Source organism: Hippichthys cyanospilos, chromosome 18 (genome assembly GCF_059441005.1).
Source record: "Hippichthys cyanospilos isolate Australia breed blue-spotted pipefish chromosome 18, RoL_Hcya_1.0, whole genome shotgun sequence".
Taxonomy (NCBI): domain Eukaryota; kingdom Metazoa; phylum Chordata; class Actinopteri; order Syngnathiformes; family Syngnathidae; genus Hippichthys; species Hippichthys cyanospilos.
The window spans coordinates 9,481,326-9,504,027 of NC_142386.1; the positions used below are offsets into that span (position 1 = coordinate 9,481,326).

Consider the following 22,702-nt stretch of genomic DNA (forward strand, 5'->3'; position numbering starts at 1 on the left):
TGTCCGGTGATAAGGTTGCTATGTGTACACTGTCCGTCCCCTTCTGTGGGGTAGATTGTGTTCCTCTTTGGTCCAGTTGGACTCTGCCGAGAGGATTATTGGCGCTCTGCTGCAGTAAGCTCAGGCTCCAGAGGACTAACAAGTCAGACACTGTCAGATCCAGGGAAGCGGGGCCAAGGGCTATTGCTTTGAAGTGGGCCATGAGATTCTCATCTGGAGGGGATCAGATGCAGTGAGTGAGAGTTGCAAAGCTCCAACTAAACAGGCAAACTGCGTTGGCTTTGGGAGGTGTGGCGATAGGCTGATAAAGAGTAACAAATGGAACCTCAAATGTGATGGAGTAGAATACATAATTGAAATATCATTTTTGCTGCCAAAGCGTGTTGAAATACCATATGTTTTATAACTAGTGATAATTTACCATGTTGATATGCATAATCTTTGTCAGTATGCCCTCATTTTGTCAACCAATTCACAGCATGTGTTAAAGTAGTTCATTGTTTTTAATGAAGAAATCTGGTGTTACATTGCTTTAGATTAGATCAGCACAGCTTTTGAGTAGAAGAAAAGTTCAGTTGGTGAACCGTTGAGTGAACCAGTCGGGCAAATTTAGGCATCTCACATATAATATAATATAATATAATATAATATAATATAATATAATATAATATAATATAATATAATATAATATAATTTGCATCTTGACATGAATTTGTCAAGATGCAAATTATATTATATTATTATCATTGACATTGAGTACCGCATTTTTGGGACTATAAGGCCGACTTCAAATCTTTTAATTTCTCAAAAATCAACAATTCACATTATAATCTGTTGTGCCTTAAGATCCTATACAACTGAGGGGTGAAAGTTAATGAATTTCAGAAAAAGTTTGTTAATATTGTAGGGATTCATTCTTCTGGCAGTTGCCAGAAAGAAATTTTGAACATGATCAAAATTTCCTTGCGAAAGTATATGTGAGCTTCTGCTGACTGTCCAGATAACTCCACCGAATCAGAATGAACCCCAACGAGCTCAAGTGAGCTGCTACATTCGCCCTTCGCCCCTCAGTGGGATAAGGGCTGTACGTATGGATGTCAAATTGAAATTAAATAAAGCTTGATCTTTTTACTGAACTGGTTTGTTTCCATAAATGTGCAGTAATACCTGGTGCAACTTATTAGCCCTGCTCCTCATAACCCAGTTCACCCTATTATGCCGTAATTCCCCAAAAATAACACACACCTGTGTATCGGATGCACCGTTAATTTTGGGGTCAAATTCTGGTATTTTCTATTTTGCCGTGTATAAGACCCACCAACAATGTAAAAACTATAGCAAAACAGAATAAATCTCATCTTCATAAACTCTTCATATTTTCTCGTGTTGAAATCCGTAAGGTATATATTTGATCCGGTTAAGTGTTTTTCAGATTGTTTGTGAGCGGTCAGTGAATGTAGCGGCATGGTGAATCTGCTCGAAGCAGTTGTTTATCCTTCTCCTTGCGACACAGTTCAAGTTCATTTTGTCATAAATACACCAAGTTTATGATTGTGTGTATATGCCAAAAGACCTCATTTAATAAATGAGTCAAATGGAATCCCTTTCCGTGTTCTATAACCAGAACACTCAGCTGCATACCTTGCCATTTCTAACTCTTTCAGTGGGAAGTGTTCTCAGAAAAAGAAACCCCTGGAGGGCCAGTATAGTTAACATCTTCACTCATCTTTCAAGGCCAACATAATATTGTGTGCTATGTCTATGGAAATATGGGTGCTATCGTATGAAAGATGGATTTCCATTCCTTACTTAGATTGCATGTAGATAACATCTTCATTATTTGTGGAAACATTGCTGTCCAATGGTCACAGTCATCACTACAATGCTCAATTGGCTTATTTTAGGGCAGCATTAGTCAAGTGTGTCAGCTACCCTCCCCCCCAAAAAAAAGAAAAAAGTATTTGATGATAATTGTATTATTTATATTTGTTATTATTTTAAAAGATGATAATTTTCATTCATGAAAGAGTTAATTAAATCATCTCTAGACAACCTATTCTTTACATGATCCTCTCTGTTTTAGCAAAATTCCTTTGTGTAAACAAGGATGGACTCAGACAGTAGTTCAATCTGCTCATTTCTCTTATTATAAGTCCTATTACAGTAATTATTGTAAATAAGAATATGGACGATATTAAAATGCTCATTTGTGTGTCAAAATTCAGTTTATGTGGATGACAGATCTATCTATCCATCCATCCATCCATCCATCTATCTATCTGTCCATCCACCCATCCATCCAGCCCATTCCAACAGATATGGAGTTCTAGTTCCTTTACCTGATACTAAATTCACTGCCAACAATAAATACATCTTTAGGATTTTCAGTCAAGGCTATCTGGGGAATATGACACAACAGTGAAAGCAGATGTGCAACCTGATTTCTATCAGCAGCAGAATAGAGTATCACCCGATCAATCAGCAAGCACATATACAGATGCACAATGTAGTACACACAATTGCACTAGTCTCACTTTCTTCCTGTCTGAAGTAACCTCAACCATGTTTTTGTGTCCCATGAGGAATGCCTTTTATCGTGTGACACAACGCTATTGGCGGGGATGGGAAAGGGGCTGTTTCGGACAGCTGTTTCCCATCAGCACTCATTCAACTGTACGACTCAGCCTGTCAGAAGCTTGCCCAGAGCGTAGCAGCAGCAAAATTTAGCCCTGAAAGATACAGGGGTCAAAGGAGTTCCAATTACGAGGCCATCCCAATTTGTTCTCTCATATCGACGGTGCTTCATCAAGCATCTCGGGCGAACTAGCCCGGTGCCTTGAACAAATCCATGGATGAATGTGTTTGCTCCCATCTGGGAGTGATTATGCCTTTTCCTCATTGTTTCCTGTCTTTCACCCTAACACAGCTCTAGTGCTGTTCCGCTGACTACATGTTGGTATGTTGGCTCAACTCCCTTAGCTTGTTCAGGTTCTAAGCCCCAAATGTAATTTAAGCCTGGGCATGCTTTAGAGCAGCCACTGAAGCACAGACGCCTGCACTAAAAAAAATTCTTCACCTCATCACTATCAAGGTTCACGTCAAGGAAGTTCATCATTTCACATTAGGACTCTGTTTTGTTCAAGTCCGTTCTGCACATTCGTTTAAATCCAGTGTTGTATTTTTAGCTGACTGTGTTTTGGTAAGATTTCTGACACGTGTTGTACGTTGTTCCTGAGAATGAGCTGCCAATGATGACCGCAAATCACATTCATTGGTCGGATAACTTTGGACACACAAGTTTCTTTTGTCTTCGAGTCAACTTCTGGCTGCAGCACATTTTTTCTCTACATGCTCTTAGCTGTTGAAATGTGATAATTTTGGTTTACCACTGAAAGCAATTGAACTGTCTCCAGCTCACCAGTTGGTATTGCTTTGTAGCAATTGCTTCGCCATGGTCAGTAAACCATATGTTTGATCTTTGTGAACCGATGGACCTTTCAGACAGAGATTATAATCCTTTTATCTGTTAATTACTTTTAGAGAAATAGCCCAAATGAGGATTTAATCTTAACTGGCATTATACTTTTTTGTTTGCTCTGTAATTACTTCACTATGCAATACATTAATTGTATATTGAATATACCTCAGGTTAGCTTGCAAGATGTGAACCGGAAAGCAATGCAAAAAGAAAGTCTTTCAACTTTTCACGTATTTATCAATGTGTTTTTATTGCAGTTTTGCGTGACGACTTCAGACAGAACCCAGTCGACGTCATGGTTGCAGTAGGTGAGCCTGCAGTGCTGGAGTGTCAGCCACCTCGCGGACATCCTGAACCCACCATCTCGTGGAGGAAAAATGGGTTGAATTTAGATGACAGAGAGGAACGGATTACAGTAAGATATTTAAACATCTATGTGTGTAACTACTGTTTTTGTGGATTATAATGCACAGTAAAATATTTTAGGTTTCTCAAAGGAATCAACTTTGGCTTTTATCTCATTCAGTACAATTGACTGCTATAGACGACAAATTGATTTGTTTTTGTTGGCAGGCTCATTTACTGCCATTAATAGGTATGTAAAGCAAAAACATATTTGTGGTCAAGTCAAGTTTATGTGTATAGCCCCGAATCACCACAGTCTCAAAGGCCTTCACAGGTGAAAAAAAAAAATCATTCGGAACATCACAAATATACAACAGCATGTCGTAAATAAAAGCACCCAGAAGAGGAAGGGAAAACTCAAAAACCCCTTCTGGGGAAAATGAGAGACCTTCAGAAGGGACTGCAGGTGGGAACCCCCTTCCAGGCTCAACAGGTTACACCAGATGACAAGTGCTAAAAAAACACACACACACACACACACACTGCACCATATTTGTACTGGGGCTGGCAGTGAATGAGTCAGGTGAAAACTTATGGATGGATGTTGAATTGAAGTTGATCCAAATTTGACACATTTGCTGTAGTTTTTAGTTTCCCTTAATGTGAAAATAATGTGTCTTATAACCTATACTTATGAGTGACTAGTGTGCCCTATATATGGGCATTTTTGATTATAGACTTTTTCACTGCGCCTTATAATCCAGTGCGCCTTATATTCCCTCAAAATATGGTGCATGTACTGTAATACGCTATGCACCAGAAGGAGTGTGCTAAAACTTGACTGCATGATATATTTAATAAGTGTTGGCAAGGATCTTTGTGTTGATGTGTTGCATGTTTGAAAAGTTCAGTTAGTGCACAGTGACAGGTAGAGTCTCTCTCGGGGGTTGTGATGGACAGAGCAGCTAGCTGTGATTTAAGCAGAGGCAGGGATCAGAATTATGCAGAGTCTCCTGTGAGACAAATACAAAGGCTGCTCTTGCTTTGTACTCTTTGCATGCCTGTCTTTGTCCTCCTAACTATGGAAATATGACTTTGCCACAAGAGTTCACCTAAAAGACACAATTTACTTTTCAAAGAAAATAGGAGTCAATCAAAAGTGCTTCCTTGGTAAGTGTGTGCTAGTAGAAGGTATGTCATATTACACACAACTGTGATTTACAGTTTTTAATTGAAGTTGTTGTTCAATTTTGCTATACGCATTAAGCCGAACCTGCTTCATTAAGATATCGCAGGGTGTGTTTATAAACAAACCTTATATATGCAGAACAGGACTGAAGGTTGAGGTTTGGGGGTAGCACATGAGGGCTCAGCAAACCACTTTTCTTTCCACTGAAATTGCAGCTAAAATAGGAAGTGGAGAAAGAAAAAAGCTGACTCTTTAATCAGCTGCTAAAGTGCAGTGGGACAAGACGCCACAAAAGTTAGTGGAAGATGGTTTTCGCAGCCCTTAAGGGATAGCTCGTTGATGTCATAGCAGTGTTGCTAATTTTAAAATGGGTTCAAACTTTGTAGACTCAGCACAGTTCCCACAAATACCTGCATAATAATCTTTTCATCCACAGTATCTTATTCCAAGAGTGCAAACATCTTTGGGTAATGCTCTAAATACTGAGAGGATTGACTAAATCTGAGCTGTTCTCATAATTCACCCGTTGTAATTAGGCCAGTTGTGTAGTGCGTGACGTGCAAGATCAACCGCGGTTTATTCCATTTGAAATGCTGGAATGTAGGAAATGGACAAAACACAAATCCCATCAGATACAAGGTGTCTCAGGAAATTGAATAAAAGTAAACCCTCATATAAATGTTTCAGTTTCCAATGTGTAGACTGCAAGAACATTAATAATCTAGCATGTAAATGTAAACATGATCTAGCATGCGAATGTAAATATAAAAAGAGCCATACTGTCTTTTTTTACCTTCCAATTTTTTTACCATTCTTTTCTTTGACTGCAAAATCATAACACTGCCGCAAAGATGATTTGAAAGTAGTCAAGGATCTTGTATTTCTCTTGTACTGTACCAGCTATTAAGTAACAGAAAAACACATTTTCTATTTGTATGTGAGAAACATACAAAACATACAATAATACAATTACAAACGCAGTCGACCATCGATCCATCCGTGATCCTACTTGTTTTATTGGGATAAATTAGATAATACAGTCGAACCTCTATATAGTGAACCTCTACAAAGTGAATCTCTCTTCATAGTGAACGAATCTTTACGGTCCCTTGCAAAACAGCTATATTTGACGTGTATGTAAAACCTCCTCATAGGGAAACTCCACATAGTGAATAATCTCTTCATAGTGATGCTATTAGTCAGTCCCTTGACAGCATCTACCTCTATATTGTGAATATCTGAACTTATCGAAAATTGTGAAGTTGTAAAATTGGGCGCACTGTCGGGATTTCCTCCCTGCCTAGCCGCTCTCGCGCGCCGCGACTTTCTCTTGCATTTTCACTTCGTCCGCCGTCCACTGCGCACGCGTTTCTCCGCTGGTCATCCCTCCGAAAATTCTAAGATGTCGGAATCTGCCGTGAAAAGTATGGATGCTAGATCTATAAGTCGGAAGCGAAAGCCTTTGTCGTTGGAGGAGAAGTGCGACATAATTCGGAAGTGTGCGAGTGGAGTGAAGCAGAATGCCATTGCAAAGGAGTACGATGCTTCGCCTGCTGCGATATGTGGCATTCTGAAGAAGAGAGAAGAGATAATACCTCGTATTGACAGTTACTTTCTCCGCGCTGATGACATGCACTGATCATGTTTTATTATGATCATATATTCATTAACTATTGTTGAATAATAATAAAGATATTTGTTCAATGTAAAATGTTTTTACATTAGTTTTACCGCATTAGATTTTAGTGTTTAAACAACTTAAGTTGTTTAATGTACATTTATTTACATATTTATTTTTAAAAAAACGTATATAAAATTATTTACATATTTATTAAAAAATTATTCACATATTTCATCAATGAATTCTGAACATTTTAGGAAAACCTCTATAAAGTGAATCTCTCTTCATAGTGAACTTCTCTCCTCGGACCCTTGAAGTTCACTATGTAGAGGTTCGACTGTAGTACTTTTCAGTGTACTCTTTATCTTGCCAAAGAGTAAATGAAACCTATTGTAAACCTAAGTATTGTACATGTGAGAGTTTAAAATTTGACAAACTTTGACTGGTGGTGTGCCTTGGTTGTAAAAAGGTTGAAAAACACTCTGGTCCCATGCTTATTAGAAGAGCATCACTGGCAGATAATTTTGTTGAGTTGCGGGTGAGGAGCTCTTTCTCTTATATGTTGAATACATCCCTGCAGCATCAATTTAATGAGGGATTCTTTCTATATGCTGTTGAGTGGCCATTAGGTGCTATTCAGCATGCTGCTGCTGAATAGCCCGGCTTCCATGTCTTCTACGACACAGCAGGGCAGCCTTGACCTTTGACTTCTTGACCTCTACTAAGTACAAACAGAAGAGCCTGTCCTTGAATAAAATCACCATTTTTTTATAAAAGCCACAGGCTGACTTTGTGTAAACAAGGTTGTTGATGTTTTCCTGCAGGAAGCGGCCTTGTGTGTTTGCTTCCTCAATGTATTTTCTTTCTGCTGTTGTGGTATTATCTATAACGATAGGTAGCGAATGAGGATCTGTGCAAAGATTCACATCCGCGGAAGATGAAGACAGCTTATGTGCTCTGGGTTTGTGGGGTGGAGGGTATATTAAAAAATCCAAACATCGCTACATGTGTGCGTGTGTATGCGCGATACAAGAACAGTGAGGTTGAAAAGTTAGTTAAAGGAAAAGTAAGCTGACTGAACATCAAAAGGCTTCTCTACAAAGAGGCACTGGGTCTTTGTTCACAGTTATGAATTATGTAATTCTATAACAGTTGACCTTCCGTAAAGACACACACTCACACATTCCTGTGATGAATACAGATACACACAGGTATACTATTACAAGGAACAGTTACTCTGCGTACAGATTGTTTACATGAATTGCAAGAATCGACTCTCCACATTTGAACGTGTTATGTGGCATCTTTTAACACAAACGGCTCCACGATTATGGCCAAATCATACACACTTTGCGATTAGCAAATGATGCGCACAGGGATGCCGCTAAGGGCTTGCGTAAATACAGCTGTGCAAATATTCTGTGTGTTTTGTCTAGATCCGAAGTGGCAAGCTGATGATCACCAACAGCAGGAAGAGCGACGCAGGAAAATACATTTGTGTTGGAACCAACATGGTCGGGGAGCGTGAGAGTGAAATCGCTGAACTCACTGTGCTTGGTAAAATTAGCATCTTTGCTTGTATTATTCTTGAATGTTTGAGTGTCTGTAACATTTGTGCAACAAGAATCTATTACCATATTTATTTGGCCCATAAGGAGAGCCAGATTATAGTTCAAAGTCTCAATGAAGAGGTCTATTTTTGGACCTTTCCATATATAAAGGTGCAGCCGGGCATAAGGCGCACTGGTTAATAAGGTGCAACACTGCACATTAAGGCAAACAAACAAGCCCAGCAAAAATGTCAAACGTTATTCAGCTTTAATTTTAGATTCATTTAGATTATTAAGAGTATGAGATTTTTGTGACCGTATAGTGAAGTTAAATAAGAAGGAGTTTGAATTAAAACGGACAACCTGAAAAGCCAGAATCCCTATAAAAGGCACATCCAACTATAAATAGTCAATTTAAAAAATGTAAAGAATTTTAAGTGTGCCTTATCTGAAAATTATTGTAATGACACGAAATTGCATATATAAAACTTCAAAGCTAAAATGTGCAACGAAATGGCCATGTAAAACAAAAACACTCCCTCCCTTCCAAATCTAAAAGTTTTGCCTTCAGCCTTGTTCCTCAATCCCCCGCTTTCCCTTTTCTACCATTTCCCATCGGAATTAAGCTCTTATCATCATCGCAGAGGGATGACCTTGGTCAGGGTGTGGAATCTACAGTTTCAAGCCACATAATGCCATATGAGGCTATAAGAATAATCTGGCAGAATGCACCCAATGTCCAGGTTATAATTGCTATATATATATATATATATATATATATATATATATATATATATATATATATATATATATATATATATAAAATACTCATTGTGAGATCTTTATATCTCTATATTTTAATTTCTTAGGTTTTAAAATGATAATATGTAGTTCAAGTGTCTGAAAACAAGGAGTTAGTAGACAATGTGCATTACTGTTAACTTACTAATTCATTTCTATCCAGCTAGCTAGCGTTTCCCAATAAAACCTGTCTCCAAATCAGCCAGAGATCCTCACCTCAAATATTATTTCACAAATGTAATGCATATCTAATATGAATGCACATTGCAACTAATAAAAGTCAAAATCCACCGTAATGTTTGTTTTCCTTGATAACCCTAAATTATACATTAGAACATATTTGTCTTGTTGTTTTTCCCGTGGTGAATTCTACTGCTATTAAATGAAACTGTTTGGCTGAATGCCCACTAGAGCGCCCAACTTTCCTCAAGCGGCCCAGCAGCGCAGTGGTTCTGGCCGACGGGAGTGTGGAGTTCCAATGCGCGGTTCAAGGTGATCCGGTTCCCACTGTCCGCTGGAGGAAAGATGATTCTGAGCTACCTAAGGGCAGGTAAATTACACGTCTTTTTTTTCGGCAACATTTTCTCCTTTCCATCAAGTGTTACCCCTCCCCTTCCATTCTTCTAGATATGAAATCCTAGAAGACCACACTTTGATTGTTCGCCAAGTGACCTCTTCAGATGAGGGTTCCTATACATGTGTGGTGGAGAACATGGTTGGGAAATCTGAATCCTCAGCCATGCTTACTGTTCACGGTCAGTCCGACTACTATATATCTAATATCATGCTCTTGACACATTCATTCTGTTGTAGCAGCTCTAAAATCTTGTAATCCTTGACAATTTATGACGGCTAAGCCAACGAGGAAAAAAAAAAAAAACTAGTACTGTGTACTTCCCATTTTTTTAAACTTGATCTATATTTTATCTTTTTAAACGTTTCATCATGCTTTCTCATGTAACCTTCCTGTTAGTTTGAATTCAAGTTCCAGCAATAATGTAGGGACCTTATCACTTTGAACCGTATTTAATCACCCAAATCTAATATTTTGTTTTGATGTTTATGTCTCAAGAACAGCAATAGTGTCTGTGTCAACATGATGTGACACTCTCCAGAAATATCAAACTTGTGTGTTATGTTTGTTTCTCTGGAATAGTAATAATACCCTTGGTCAATTTTTCGTGTGTAGTCATCCAGAATTTTGAGCAACATTTTTTTTGCATAATCCTGTTAACAAATATTGTGATTCCCTTTTCCCATCAGAAACACTGTTTTGCTTATTTATCAAAAAAGTTACACAAATTATAAAAATACAAACAAATGATTTGAAAATGATTTGTTTATTAAACATAAGCCAACCTGAATAACGACATTCAACAACGAAATGTAACTTTAAAATGGTTGAGTTTGACCCACAACATAACAGGAGGGTTAATAAAATGACAGTATTTGCATGACTATCATCAAAACGACATACGACCTTTTATGCCTCCATTACTCATCACATTGCAATTTTCTGTGTTTTTTCTCCATATAGTCAACTCTGGTAAGTCATCCATCCATCACCCACCATCAACCAGCAGCAGTATGTCATGCTTATATACTATATTGCATGTTGCAGCACTTGTGGTCTAGCTCTGTTCAAAAGAAGGTAAACGCAGGTTACTGAAGAATCTGTGTGCTTTTGGATGTATGTCATCATTGTGGGCATTCCTCTTCTGCAGTGCCACCGGCATTTGCCTTACGCCCCAGGAACCAGGTGGCAGCAATAGGCAGGACTGTCACCTTCCAGTGCGAGGCAACCGGTAACCCGCAGCCCGCTATCTTCTGGCAGAGGGAGGGCAGTGAGGTGAGAATGACCTTCAGCCTTTCCGTCTCTCCGCAGAAGAAGATCCGTGGAAATAAAATGAATGTCTTTGTTATAACTCTCCCCGCAGAGTCTCTTGTTCTCTGCACCGCAGCCTTTTAGTCGCGTGTCTGTCTCCCAGATGGGCAGTTTGACCATCACCGATGTTCAGCAATCGGATGGCGGCTTGTATAGCTGTCAGGCTCTCAACATCGCTGGCAGTGTCATTACCAAAGCACTGTTGGAGGTTACTGACTGTGAGTGACGAAAGCCATCACCCCTCTAGTTTCACTGTTTTTGCCCACCACAATACACTCTGCTGCTGCATATCTTATTTTTAAATGCATTCAATACGTCAAGGTTAAAATTGTTCTCGACTATATTTTGTAATGATCTGATTGCTGCTGATACATCTGTGACAAATTAATTGAAATATCTTGGATGTATGTGCTGGAGTAGAAGCCTCAACAGTATATATTGTTACAGCCCAGCAGGAATTAGCCAAATCTCCAGATTACACACATCTGTCAGTACCCTAAAGTATCATAAAAGTCACATTTCAGCAATCTTTCAATCAAATCGTATTTTTGAAATCACATTAGTAATTAATGAGGGCACCGACCTTCAAAGAAGCCTAAAAATGTGCAATTTGCAGAAACAAGGCCTAATATTTACAGTATTATTTACAATTTGGTTCCCCTAAGTAGAAAAATGTTTGTAGTGCCGCATTATAACCATTAAGAAGGATCTTCCATCAGTAATAAAATAGCAATGGCAATGATTGACAAGGATTATGAAAATGATAACATTCCTAATATTAATACTGCCACGAGTCCTCCTATAACTTCCACACTAGCTACTATTCATAACTAAAGCAACGAGCAGCTATAAAGCGCACTCACAGTCGTTGTGGTTTTGGGGACAATGGAATTGTATTTTTTTTTTTTTTTTTTTAATGAGAATCACAGTTTATATTAAAAACTACTTTGATAAAATATGACCTCTAGAAAGGAACAACATATGGAAAAATCCAAAAGGAAATTAAGGATGGCAGTCTTCCTGTTGAGGGTAATGTAGGGCTCTATTGATGTTTTGTAGCCCTTGAGCTATTATATAATGCCTCCAACTTTTCATATATTTTGGTGAAATGTACAACTGGGCTTGGTTCTTTAGATGTGCTAGGGGATGCTACTGCGTGATTTTTTTTTTAACCACGCTAAAAAACTAATAACAATAAAGACCTAAACAATATTCTGAGCAAATATGAGGTAAATGTGGTTAAGATAACCACATAAAAATGCCTTTGACTTCCTTGCTTTAGATTCTACAAACTCTGATGACAAATTCTGTCAAACTCAAGGCACGGGGGCCAGATCCGGTCTGAAACATCATTTTATGTGGCCGCCGAAATGCTCATTCGAATTCAAGTTTGTGGCTAAAATATCAAACTTGCAAGTTGTCTTCAAAAAAACAACCATTTTTTGTTCCTGATCTGTCTTTTTGAACAGTTTTTGCCAACCTCTGATTTGAAAACTAGCTAAGTGTGTAACAAACACACTTCAAATTTCTTCCATCCCTCCGACAGAAACTAGAAATACAATGTGGCCCACGACAAAGATTAATTTGACGCCTGCTTTGGGTATATACAATGTAAATGACCAAAAATTGGACATTCAAAAATGTATAGCTTATATTCTGTACGTCCTAGCATATGACTCCACTGAAGTTTTTTGTCCGTTGCCGGATACTACACGTGCCTACCCATTTTCATAGGTCTAGGACAAACATACCAGGATTGGTTTTCATTTTCCCACTTTAAGGGATTCTTTAGAGCCAGAATAATCATGCTTGCCCCAGTGATTACACACCACCAGCAATATCTACAGTCTCCCGAATAAATGACCCATGTGCTCACATTTGCATGTCTCTCTACATTTGTGTATATTTAAAATTAATGAAAAAAAAAGAAAAAAAGCCTCAGGCCTACTGCTAGTTTGGCGGTAGAATGCAGCTTTCACGCCTCATAGCATTGATTCAGTGACTTTTAAAAGGCAAAATAAGGTATCTATACAGTGCGCTGTGAAAGCTGGTAGAGGTAAGGCGAGTCAAAAAACATGTGGGGATTTTTTTTTCCACCCATTTTGCTGTGATCTATTAGCACTCTCCTCTCTCTCCATCCCGCTACGTCTCTTTCAACCCCATTTGGAGGGCCACATTTGTATGGAAATAACCAGTCGGTAATACCTCTGGCGGTTTTAAAGGCATGTTTCCATCAACTTTTTTTGGTTCGTCTTATTTATTTTAGAACCCCTGCCCATTTCGCCGGGCTTTAAAATGTAAGATGGGGAGAGAAGAGGACTGCGTTATCTTACCAAGGCTGTGCTCCAAGCTGCCTCCATCACTACCTACTGTCGAATAGATGATTAGTTGCTCTGCTGGAGGGGATAACTTGATTTCTTTTCCCTCCACTGAATGCACATCCCACTATTGTTCTCTCGCTTTAGTAACTTTCCTCTAAATATCTTTTAGATCTGTTTTCCATTTTGAGGCAGTATTTGTTACTTTCTCGGAATGACTCGGACATCGGTTAAAAGCTGTTTAATCATTATGGCAATGAAATGTATTCATGTTGTGGATTAGCCAATTCATGTGATCATATAATATAGAGGATTGATTTTGCAATATTCATTGTCCATAAGAGATAAGACATTTTTTCTGGCCCGTTTGCACAAAGATAGTGCTACTCTTGACAATGCACATCTGCATGGAACAAAAACATTAATAAATAAATAAGCATACAGCAGTTTACTAAGTAGGCACTATGGCACAATTTAGCAATAAGTGGCTTAATGTTGCAATTAATTTGCACCTAATTTGAAAAAAAAATAGTGCTACTCTTGTAATGGGATTTCAAATCGTATAGTTGGATTTGCTCATACCTACAGGTATCCCGTCATAATTCAGCAATGCGTTGATTCATCTTCCAATTAATTTGCTCCTAATTTGAAAAGAAAACAATGGTACTGTTCTTGTCATGTATTTCAAAGCTTTTAAATAGATTTATATTCATTTGCTTGTATCCTGGCACTATACCACAATCTAGCAATAGGTTGTTTTCATGTTTCAATTTATTTGCTCTTGATTTGAACTAAAACAAGTGTAGTGTTCCTCTCATGGTATATAAAATCATTTAATTTGACGACACCCATGGGAATCCTGTTAAAATCCCACGTAACCCTATCTGAGAACTGTTGGTCAAGATAATTCCTATCTGGAGTTTTTGATTTGGGTAAAAACTAGGAAACCTCAATGCCAAATGCCTTTAGCAGAGGGATTGTTGAGTATTTACATTCATGGCCCTACTTCTGTTTCTTATAGCCGGCTTGGAACTGCCTCCCCCTGTAATTAGACAGGGCCCGGTCAATCAGACTGTTCCTGTGGATAGCACTGTGGTATTGACCTGCCATACAGCTGGCGTGCCACCTCCCTCGGTCCAATGGAAGAAAGATGGCGCGCTGCTGTCACCGGTGGACACACGTTTGTCCATAGCAGAAAGCGGGTCACTTGAGATTCACTACACAAAGGTAGAGCACAATGGGGGTGTCTCGTTTGATATTGATCACTTAGCCGAGGCAAATAATATCTGTCGTATATGTTTTTTCTCAGCTTGGGGACACAGGCTTCTATACTTGTGTGGCTTCTAGTCCCAACGGAGAGGCTTCCTGGACAGCATATTTACAAGTAGAGGGTATGTAAATTTTCCTCAAAGGTATTTTTAGTTGTCATGTAGTTGAAGGAACTATATTGTATATACACACGAGGAAAATAGGTGGCACCTTTACTCTCTAAAAATGTCAAACAGATGTGCCAAATTTCATATTGTGAACTCACAATGGCCTTTTTCTGTAATGTCAAGCTTTGCAATCAATGAGTGCTGAATGAGATTTTCTTCATTTGTGCATGTCAGAGTTTGGTGTCATTGTACAGACCAGTCGACCTTCAGGCCCCGACCTAATACCCGGTGCGCCATCTAAACCCGAGATTACTGATGTCAGCTCTACTTCTGTCACACTTTCATGGAAACCCAGCCCCAATGGTGGTGCAATGCCTTCATCTTATCTAATAGAGGCATTCAGGTGAGTTATTATGCTGCAAGATGTCCTTTGGGGCTGTCACTATCGAAGCTTTTAAAATAAATTATTCTATCATTTATTTCATCTACCAAGTTTGACAGAGTTGAGTTCTATACATACGAATATCTAGACACCAACAATGATCACAAACTTGAAATATCCGCCGAGCTTTGAGGCGGATATTTTTAGTGGACTTACCCTACTTGGTCACCATTTTCCCCAGCCCATTTGTTCCTTACATTGCATACTGTATAATATTGTATACTGTATATTTTATCATTCTTATTTCTTCCGCAGTCATACTTTAGGCAGCAGATGGGTAACGCTAGCCGAGCATGTGAAGATGCAGACCTTTGTCCTGAAGAACCTGAAGCCTGGCACCGTCTACCTTTTTATGATCAGGGCTGTCAATGCTTATGGCCTCAGTGACCCTAGTACTATCTCAGATTCCATCCGAACGCTCGGTCAGTGGGAGTTGTGCATGGTTCATTTATTTGATTGTTATTTATTCATGTGTTAAAATAGTAACTTTGTTTACCTTAATTCATATATTATCTCAATTGACTTTGAGATTTTGGTCAATTATATGGCAACATTTTTCTAAATTTCTCGATAATTTAAGTCTTATTCACTAAGCATACGCAGCAAATGGATTATTAATCTAAACACTTTGCTGCTGATAAAAATTAAAGTGGTCTGACTAAGACAGTAGTCTACGAAAACCTTTCAGAAGCTACAATTTTACTTCCTATTTCAACATAAATACAGTGATTTTGTCTATTTTTAACCAAAAGACAGCACTTATACAGCTGAGGGTACAGATCCTCGTCACATCCAGAGGGAATTGGGGGATGTGGTGATCCACCTAAACACACCCACCGTTGTGTCATCTTCTGCGGTCCGGCTAAATTGGATGGTAAGTAGACGGAAGTAAGTTTGACATATATTTACAATATTTATTCTGAGAGAATTAAATGTGATGCGAAAAAAAAGAAAGATTCCAGCTTTCTGTGGTTCTTTGATAGTTCTGTTTGCCTGAAGTGAGCAGGAGAGTTTAACACTGCACCACCTCTGTTACCATGGTTACGCCCAGCTCACGTCATTGTTTTTTAGCATCACTTCAGTGATAATTAACCTCTCCAAAATGTACAAATCAAATGGGGAAAAAAACTTCACTGAGTGTAGGAACCTTGCTGTTTTGATTTTGCAAAAGAAAATATTCAGGAACTAATTACAGTGGTAGACAAAATGAATAGATGCCATTTCACAGTTACATTAAAGTTAAGTGCATATGAAGTAATTTAAAAAAAAAAGAGTAGAAAAATATGACATTATTTTTCATTTATTATTATTTTATATTATGTATTTGTTATTTTCAAAAATAATCAAAAATCACTTATGTTTATAAATGTTTTTGTCAATGTACACATCTTGTATCACCATACATTTTTTTATTGTTAAGATAGCATAATGGTTAAAGATTGGCATGGTCACAATGTAAATGTATTTTTTTTCTATTCCATTCTGAGGAAGTTGAAGGAGTGACTTCAATTTTCAACAGTGAGCTCAACAAATAGTCACTATATCACAGTATTGATATAGTGAAGGAACGGTGTTTTATATATTATTTTTTCTTGATGCCAAGAGGTGAGATCAACACAAACACGCAATACTGGCAGATGCTGTATTGTCAATATATTACAAGAATTAAATCGACTTGGGAATTTATCAATGTCTCTTGATGTATGTGTCTGAAAGAGGTCCCTAAAAATTGAATTGGATACTTATTATTTAGAGTGTTTGCTGTCGTGAAGAACTGACATCGATTTTTTGCTTTCTGCACCAGGTTGAACATCACTCGCTGTACATTCAGGGCTACAGGCTGTTGTACAGGCCCTCGGCTGAACATGGTCAACCTGAGGGGCAGTGGAGCGTCCTGGATGTACGTGCTCCACATAAGGACGGAGTAGTGATCAGTCAGCTTAAGAAAGGCGCCATCTATGAGTTCAAAGTGCGCCCATTTTTTGACGAATTCCAGGGGGCTGACAGTGAGGTGAAGGTGATCAGAACGTTGGAAGAAGGTGAATTTCTGAGATGCGCTTTTTTCCCTTCCATAGTGGAATGTGGAAAGTAGCGCTATGACAATGTTGTGATCTATTATCAGTGGTCTGTATAGCTACAATAAAATCAGGTATTACTATGTGTACTCAGACACTTCTTGAGTACACTTGCAGTAAACACACCAAATAATATATGGACAATGATGCATTAGTCATATTCGCCTTTTTTTTTTGTTTTTTTTAAGTCGACCTTGGTAACTATGTTAGCAGGGAGGCTAGCTTGAGTTTTCGAGGATCAGTTTTTCATTGTCATCACATCACAAACGTACCAATATCAACACACCGCTATTACCTCATTCAGTGCCATGGACGAGAATTCTCGTCTTTTAAAATAGTAATAACAAAACGTTTTTTTATAGAAGAGCTGACAGCTTTGACTTACAGTATACTTACCGAATATAAACCAATAGAGCACTATAGTGATAACTGTGACCATTGGATGCCAATATCCACACTTACAACACAGCTATTACTTACGTCAATTCTAACTGAAGAATGTAAGTCAATCTTTCATATGGCAGCACTCATATTTACATAGACATAGCAAACAATATTCTGTTGGCTTGAAAGATGAGTGAAAATGTTAAATATATTGACCCTGTAGAGGTTTCCTTTTCCAATAAAGCTTGGCGTTGAAAGAGTTAAAAAATATCGTATTCAATCATTGATAAGGATGCTAATAAACCCCTAGTTAATTACACTCTCATTGTCTGATATGTCAGAATTCTCACCATTAGCACAAGCTGCTTATTTTGTATGCAGTGCACATGTTGCATTCAAATGCTTTCGGATGATTCAAAGTCAAACAGAAAAAAAAAAAATGAATGCATTAAACATTAATAGTTACAAATGTCCAAATGATGTGTGCTTCCTATGTGAATTATAAAATGGACATATATCAAGAAGAATGAATGGGGTGCAATTACTTTTATATTTAGATTAAATTACACTCCAAAATCAAATGATTAGTCTTCAGTCTTACATTCTAGTCACTGGTATATCAGTGAATCAACATTAACATCATTTTCCTCAATCATTTACAGATCTGTGCAGGGTAATGCTTGCGATGTTACAGTCCGTTCTCAAATGTGATTAGCTGCTACGAGGCAATGCGCAAATATTTTTTTTTTCCATGTTTCGATATCATTTTGGCTAAACATTTTGGATTTGGGCATATATATATTATATGATCTTTCATTGTAGCACCACAAAGGGCACCCCAGGATGTTACAGTAACAAAGAGCGATACCAATGGCACCGCAATCCTCATATCTTGGAAAGCACCTCCAGTCCCGGAGGAGGCAGGAGTCATACAGGAGTACAAGGTATGAAAAGGATACCTTCACTCCACTCCCCTCAAGTCCCGCTTACAGACATGTGTTTTTCATTTAAAGTCTAAACTGTATCTTTGAGGTAGCACCAATGCCACTCAGTGCTGTCGGATGTGTCCCCGAGGCAATCACTGTCATCTATGCTTCCTCACCATCTCGTTTCGGCAGATCTGGTGCCTGGGTAACGAGAGCCGCTATCATGTGAACCAGTCAGTTGACGGCTACACTTTCTCTGTACTCGTTCCTGGTCTGGCACCAGGGATTCGCTACAGTGTGGAGGTCGCGGCAAGCAATGGCGCCGGACCTGGGGTCAAGAGCAAGGTCATGTTCTTTCAGTTTGGTAAGGGTTCAAATCAGATTGAAAAGTTTCTGATATACACACCTATTACTTTCCTCTTATGTATGTATTACGCACCGATACACTACAAAATCAACGCAATCGTTACGATTCAAATGTAATATGTCATAAAGTATGCGTACTTGGAATCACCAAACCATCGTATTATCAAATGTCTGTGCGTTTCCTAGACTCTGCTGGTCAGATGATGGATCTCAGTGAGGGAAAGGACACACTGTCACACATCTCAGACGTGGTGAAGCAACCAGCATTTATTGCAGGCATTGGCGCCACCTGCTGGTTTGTCTTGATGATTTTCAGTGTGTGGCTGTATCGTCACCGAAAGAAGAGAAGTGGCCTCAGTAGCACATACACTGGCATCCGCAAGGGTCTGTCATCCTTTATTTAACTTTATTTTATTAAATGTGCATAGTTGAGTTATATTAATTTACTGCATGGTCAAATAATTATCATATAAAGATGATTTGAATATTGTGTGGTGTATCTGCTTTTATCAATGACATGAAAGATTTTTATTTTATTTTTTTCTCACAAGATAACCACTTTCTAATTTGTCTTTTGGCTCGAAGACTTGAGACACAATTAAGACCTGCTACGGGCAGGCAACACCGCGTTTTGAAGGCTGACCTTTTAGATTCTCTAACGTCATTTTCTCACTGCTATGTTTGAACACACAGGGCTGTCAAACTGCCATTACCTTTGCCATAGTCCCCCTGTTAAATTTCCTTTATCCCTCAAGTCTCTGATTAACCTTTTCACATGCCTAAGAGATACGGATGATTGATGGCGTGTTTTTTTTAATCTTTGACTTTTGAGGATGGTCATCAATATGATGGACTCACAGCAATGAATAGTGATTGTTGGTGCTTCCCATATTAATTGCGTTAACACTCTTGTCTGTCCATACAGTGCCATCTTTCACCTTCACACCAACAGGTAAGAACATTTTGGTCACTTTGTTTTGTTTGTGTGGCTTTGTGTTGGGACACCTTTTCTTTTTCACAATAACTCATTCAATGGCAAACACATATATAGGCTAAAGGAGGATTGTCGTTCTAAATAAAGTATTAAAGTACTTAAGTAATAAGATTAACCTCATTGCATTTTTCCAACTGTGGCTAGAAAAGAATCTAAATAAATTTATAAGCTAAAGTAATTATACACTTTGCATAATCAAGTACCATAGTAATAAAACACATTAGGTAACATACTAAAATTATTATTTTAGGTACTGAAGTAATTAAGTGATCAATTCCTTGCGGTTACTTTTTTATTAATAGGTAATATGGTACCGCTGAGTACTAAGTACTTTAGTACTACTATACTAAAAGTAATTCGTTATTTTATGTATAATAGTATTCAGTAATTCATTACTTTAGCACTTTAAAATTCAGTATTTTTTTTTATTTCTAGAGGGGAAAAAAATCACATTGAAGGATCAAACGAAGCCACTACATATGGTTTATTGTGTGTTTTGTGATTTGTTGATTTAATATTAATTTGATTTTACTCAAGTAAACATGTGTTGTGATCAATTAATTAATTAGGTAAAATGACACTAAGTAGACACATATTTTTCATGTCTTGTAGTAAGGTGATTTCATTACAGTAGGAGATAATTTTGTTTACTGTACACACATTAAGTGATCTCAAATACTTGCATATATGACACAAAAAAGTTCATCAGAATCAATTGTGAAATCAAGATTAGGCGTTTGAAGGATTTATCTATTTATTTATTTTGCTTCAATTGCTAATAAAAAAGCCTAGTCAGACTTTTTGCCCCAACTAAAGTTAGTGAGAACGTTCGACTTTTCCTGTCAGTCATATTGCTTTCTTGCCCCTGGCACTTCCTGTTTGTGACAGCTCATCAACAATGAATGTTTTCCGCCGTATTTTTCAGTTGCATATCAAAGAGGTGAATCTGTGTGCAGCGCTGGCAGGCAAGTGATATTTTGATTCTTTTTTGGGGGGTGGGGGCATTGTATTGCAGATGCGTAATGTAAACACTAGGGGGCATTGTGGACCTGCTGTGAAACTTGCATCTTTCATCAAGCGGTGAGAACAGAATGTTTTGATTTTGAATGATGGTCGTCCTTGTTGCAGACCTGGCCTTCTCGGCATGGGTGAACCTTTGAACCAGCTGTGGCTGCCAGATAATTGGCCCAACACATGTGCCAATCATAAGGACTGCAGCATCAACTGCTGCAATAACGCAAACGGCACCAGTGACAGTAACATGACAACATACAGCCGACCAGGTTAGCGCGTGTCACCTCTGACATACTATGAATAATAAATAAAAACAGCTGTAAATCTGTTTGTATATCTTCTCATCAGCCGATTGCATTGCCAACTATGGAAAGCACGCAGACAACATACATGGGGGGCAAATTGGCTCAGAGACGGCCATTTATACGGATGTAAACCTCGGCGACAAGCTCAGTGAGATCAAGACCTTCAACAATTCCAACTTGTGCTATGCAAGCCCGGGAGGAGATTCCTCAGATGCATATGAGCCAATCCCCTATGCTACCACCCAACTCATTCAGGCCAGCATTAAAAACAAGGCTCATGCATTGGAATCAATGGACATGCCCTGCTGGAATCAGCCACCAAACCCTCCCCCACTACCAAAAGAGATGGCAACACAGATGCAATACAACATCATCGAGCAAAACAGTCTAAATCAAGGTAAAATGGGATCAAATTTGGCCGAGGGGATCAAATAAACTGTTTCACATTTTCAAACTTTCTTCAGATCATCCTCAAGGAAATGAAGGCTTGGCCCATCACAAAACCGTCCCCTACAGCCATAACCCAGATCACAGTATGGGGGGCTCGCACCACAGCTCAGACAGGGGCAGCAACAGCACCTCAGGTAACGCTCGCCGCCTCACTTCTCACATCTGTACCCGTTTGGAAACAACTCAAGCCAACAGGCGCACACTTTGGCCTTTTCTACTAATTTCTCAGGAAGTCAAAATCAAAGGAAAGGACCGCGGGCCATGAAGGCTCCAAAACATACTGCGGTTAGCTGGGGAGATGCTCTTTCTCCTCCTCATGCGATTGCCTGGAACGGTGATGAGTACAGCCTCCCCATGGAGAAGAGGTGGACTTGTATTTTAATTATTAACAAATCTCTGGTTCAGATCTGTCTGCTGCTCTTTCCAAATGCAACAATTCTTCCCAGAGCCCTGTTGTTGTTAAATTAAATGTTAGATTGACAGTAAAACGAATGCGGTCCCGATTGATTAGTGTGTTTACATAATGACTGCAAAAAAAAATGGTAAATGGTAAATCTCGTTCTCCAAATTACGTGAAAAGACAAAAGTAATGTCAGTTATTTTTAATTCACTTTTCCCACCATGACATCGGGGGTACAATCAAAAATGTAAACTGCTAATGGACAGATGGGAATTCCGTATTGATTCGCAGTCAATTCACCGTATTGAGTTACAATTGATTCAATTCTCATTCCAGTGGCCCAGTATCTCATGTCACCTTTTTTTCCCCTAGTTTTGACCCAGAGAAAAGAACAGAAGGCTGTCCGACTCCACCAATTAGAGGGGTGGCATCATCTCCCCCCGACATGTCCTTTAGTCAACAAAGTACCACACATCCACAGGGTATCATGAGCAATGGTGTGCATGATGGAATCAACCACCTCAGGTAACCTTGTTAAAAGTGTGTGTTAAAAGTAAAAGCTTTTCTTCTAAGTTACATAAAATAATTAATCTCTTTTTCCAGCCAGTGCTTGTTTCACAGTTCTTGTTACTGTAAAATATTTAGCAAACTTGAGTGACTGTCAACTTGCGTCATATGAAATTTATGTGAATTAAGCTGACTGTATGTCAGAGAATATGGTCATGCTGTTCCTCCAAGAAATTGTGTGACCAAATCCTGTGCGGTGCGACAAATTTAAAAAAA

The 22,702-nt window shown here is 38.6% G+C and overlaps 1 protein-coding gene across 2 annotated transcripts in view; it reads left to right on the forward strand.

Annotated features, from left to right (window-relative positions):
- The window catches only part of LOC148408877 (roundabout homolog 1-like), a 96,106-nt gene that overhangs the window by 67,452 nt on the left and 5,952 nt on the right, over positions 1-22,702 (forward strand). For both annotated transcript variants that reach the window (XM_088440942.1, XM_088440943.1), the window contains 22 exons: positions 3,736-3,893; positions 8,070-8,190; positions 9,396-9,534; positions 9,612-9,739; positions 10,709-10,833; positions 10,922-11,087; positions 14,209-14,414; positions 14,497-14,578; positions 14,798-14,966; positions 15,261-15,427; positions 15,758-15,879; positions 16,810-17,044; positions 18,287-18,408; positions 18,583-18,754; positions 18,943-19,140; positions 19,682-19,708; positions 20,676-20,715; positions 20,879-21,033; positions 21,113-21,466; positions 21,534-21,653; positions 21,749-21,884; positions 22,292-22,444. In XM_088440942.1, the coding sequence (XP_088297068.1) occupies positions 3,736-3,893; positions 8,070-8,190; positions 9,396-9,534; positions 9,612-9,739; positions 10,709-10,833; positions 10,922-11,087; positions 14,209-14,414; positions 14,497-14,578; positions 14,798-14,966; positions 15,261-15,427; positions 15,758-15,879; positions 16,810-17,044; positions 18,287-18,408; positions 18,583-18,754; positions 18,943-19,140; positions 19,682-19,708; positions 20,676-20,715; positions 20,879-21,033; positions 21,113-21,466; positions 21,534-21,653; positions 21,749-21,884; positions 22,292-22,444 (3,295 nt within the window). The remainder of the gene's footprint in view (positions 1-3,735; positions 3,894-8,069; positions 8,191-9,395; positions 9,535-9,611; positions 9,740-10,708; positions 10,834-10,921; positions 11,088-14,208; positions 14,415-14,496; positions 14,579-14,797; positions 14,967-15,260; positions 15,428-15,757; positions 15,880-16,809; positions 17,045-18,286; positions 18,409-18,582; positions 18,755-18,942; positions 19,141-19,681; positions 19,709-20,675; positions 20,716-20,878; positions 21,034-21,112; positions 21,467-21,533; positions 21,654-21,748; positions 21,885-22,291; positions 22,445-22,702) is intronic.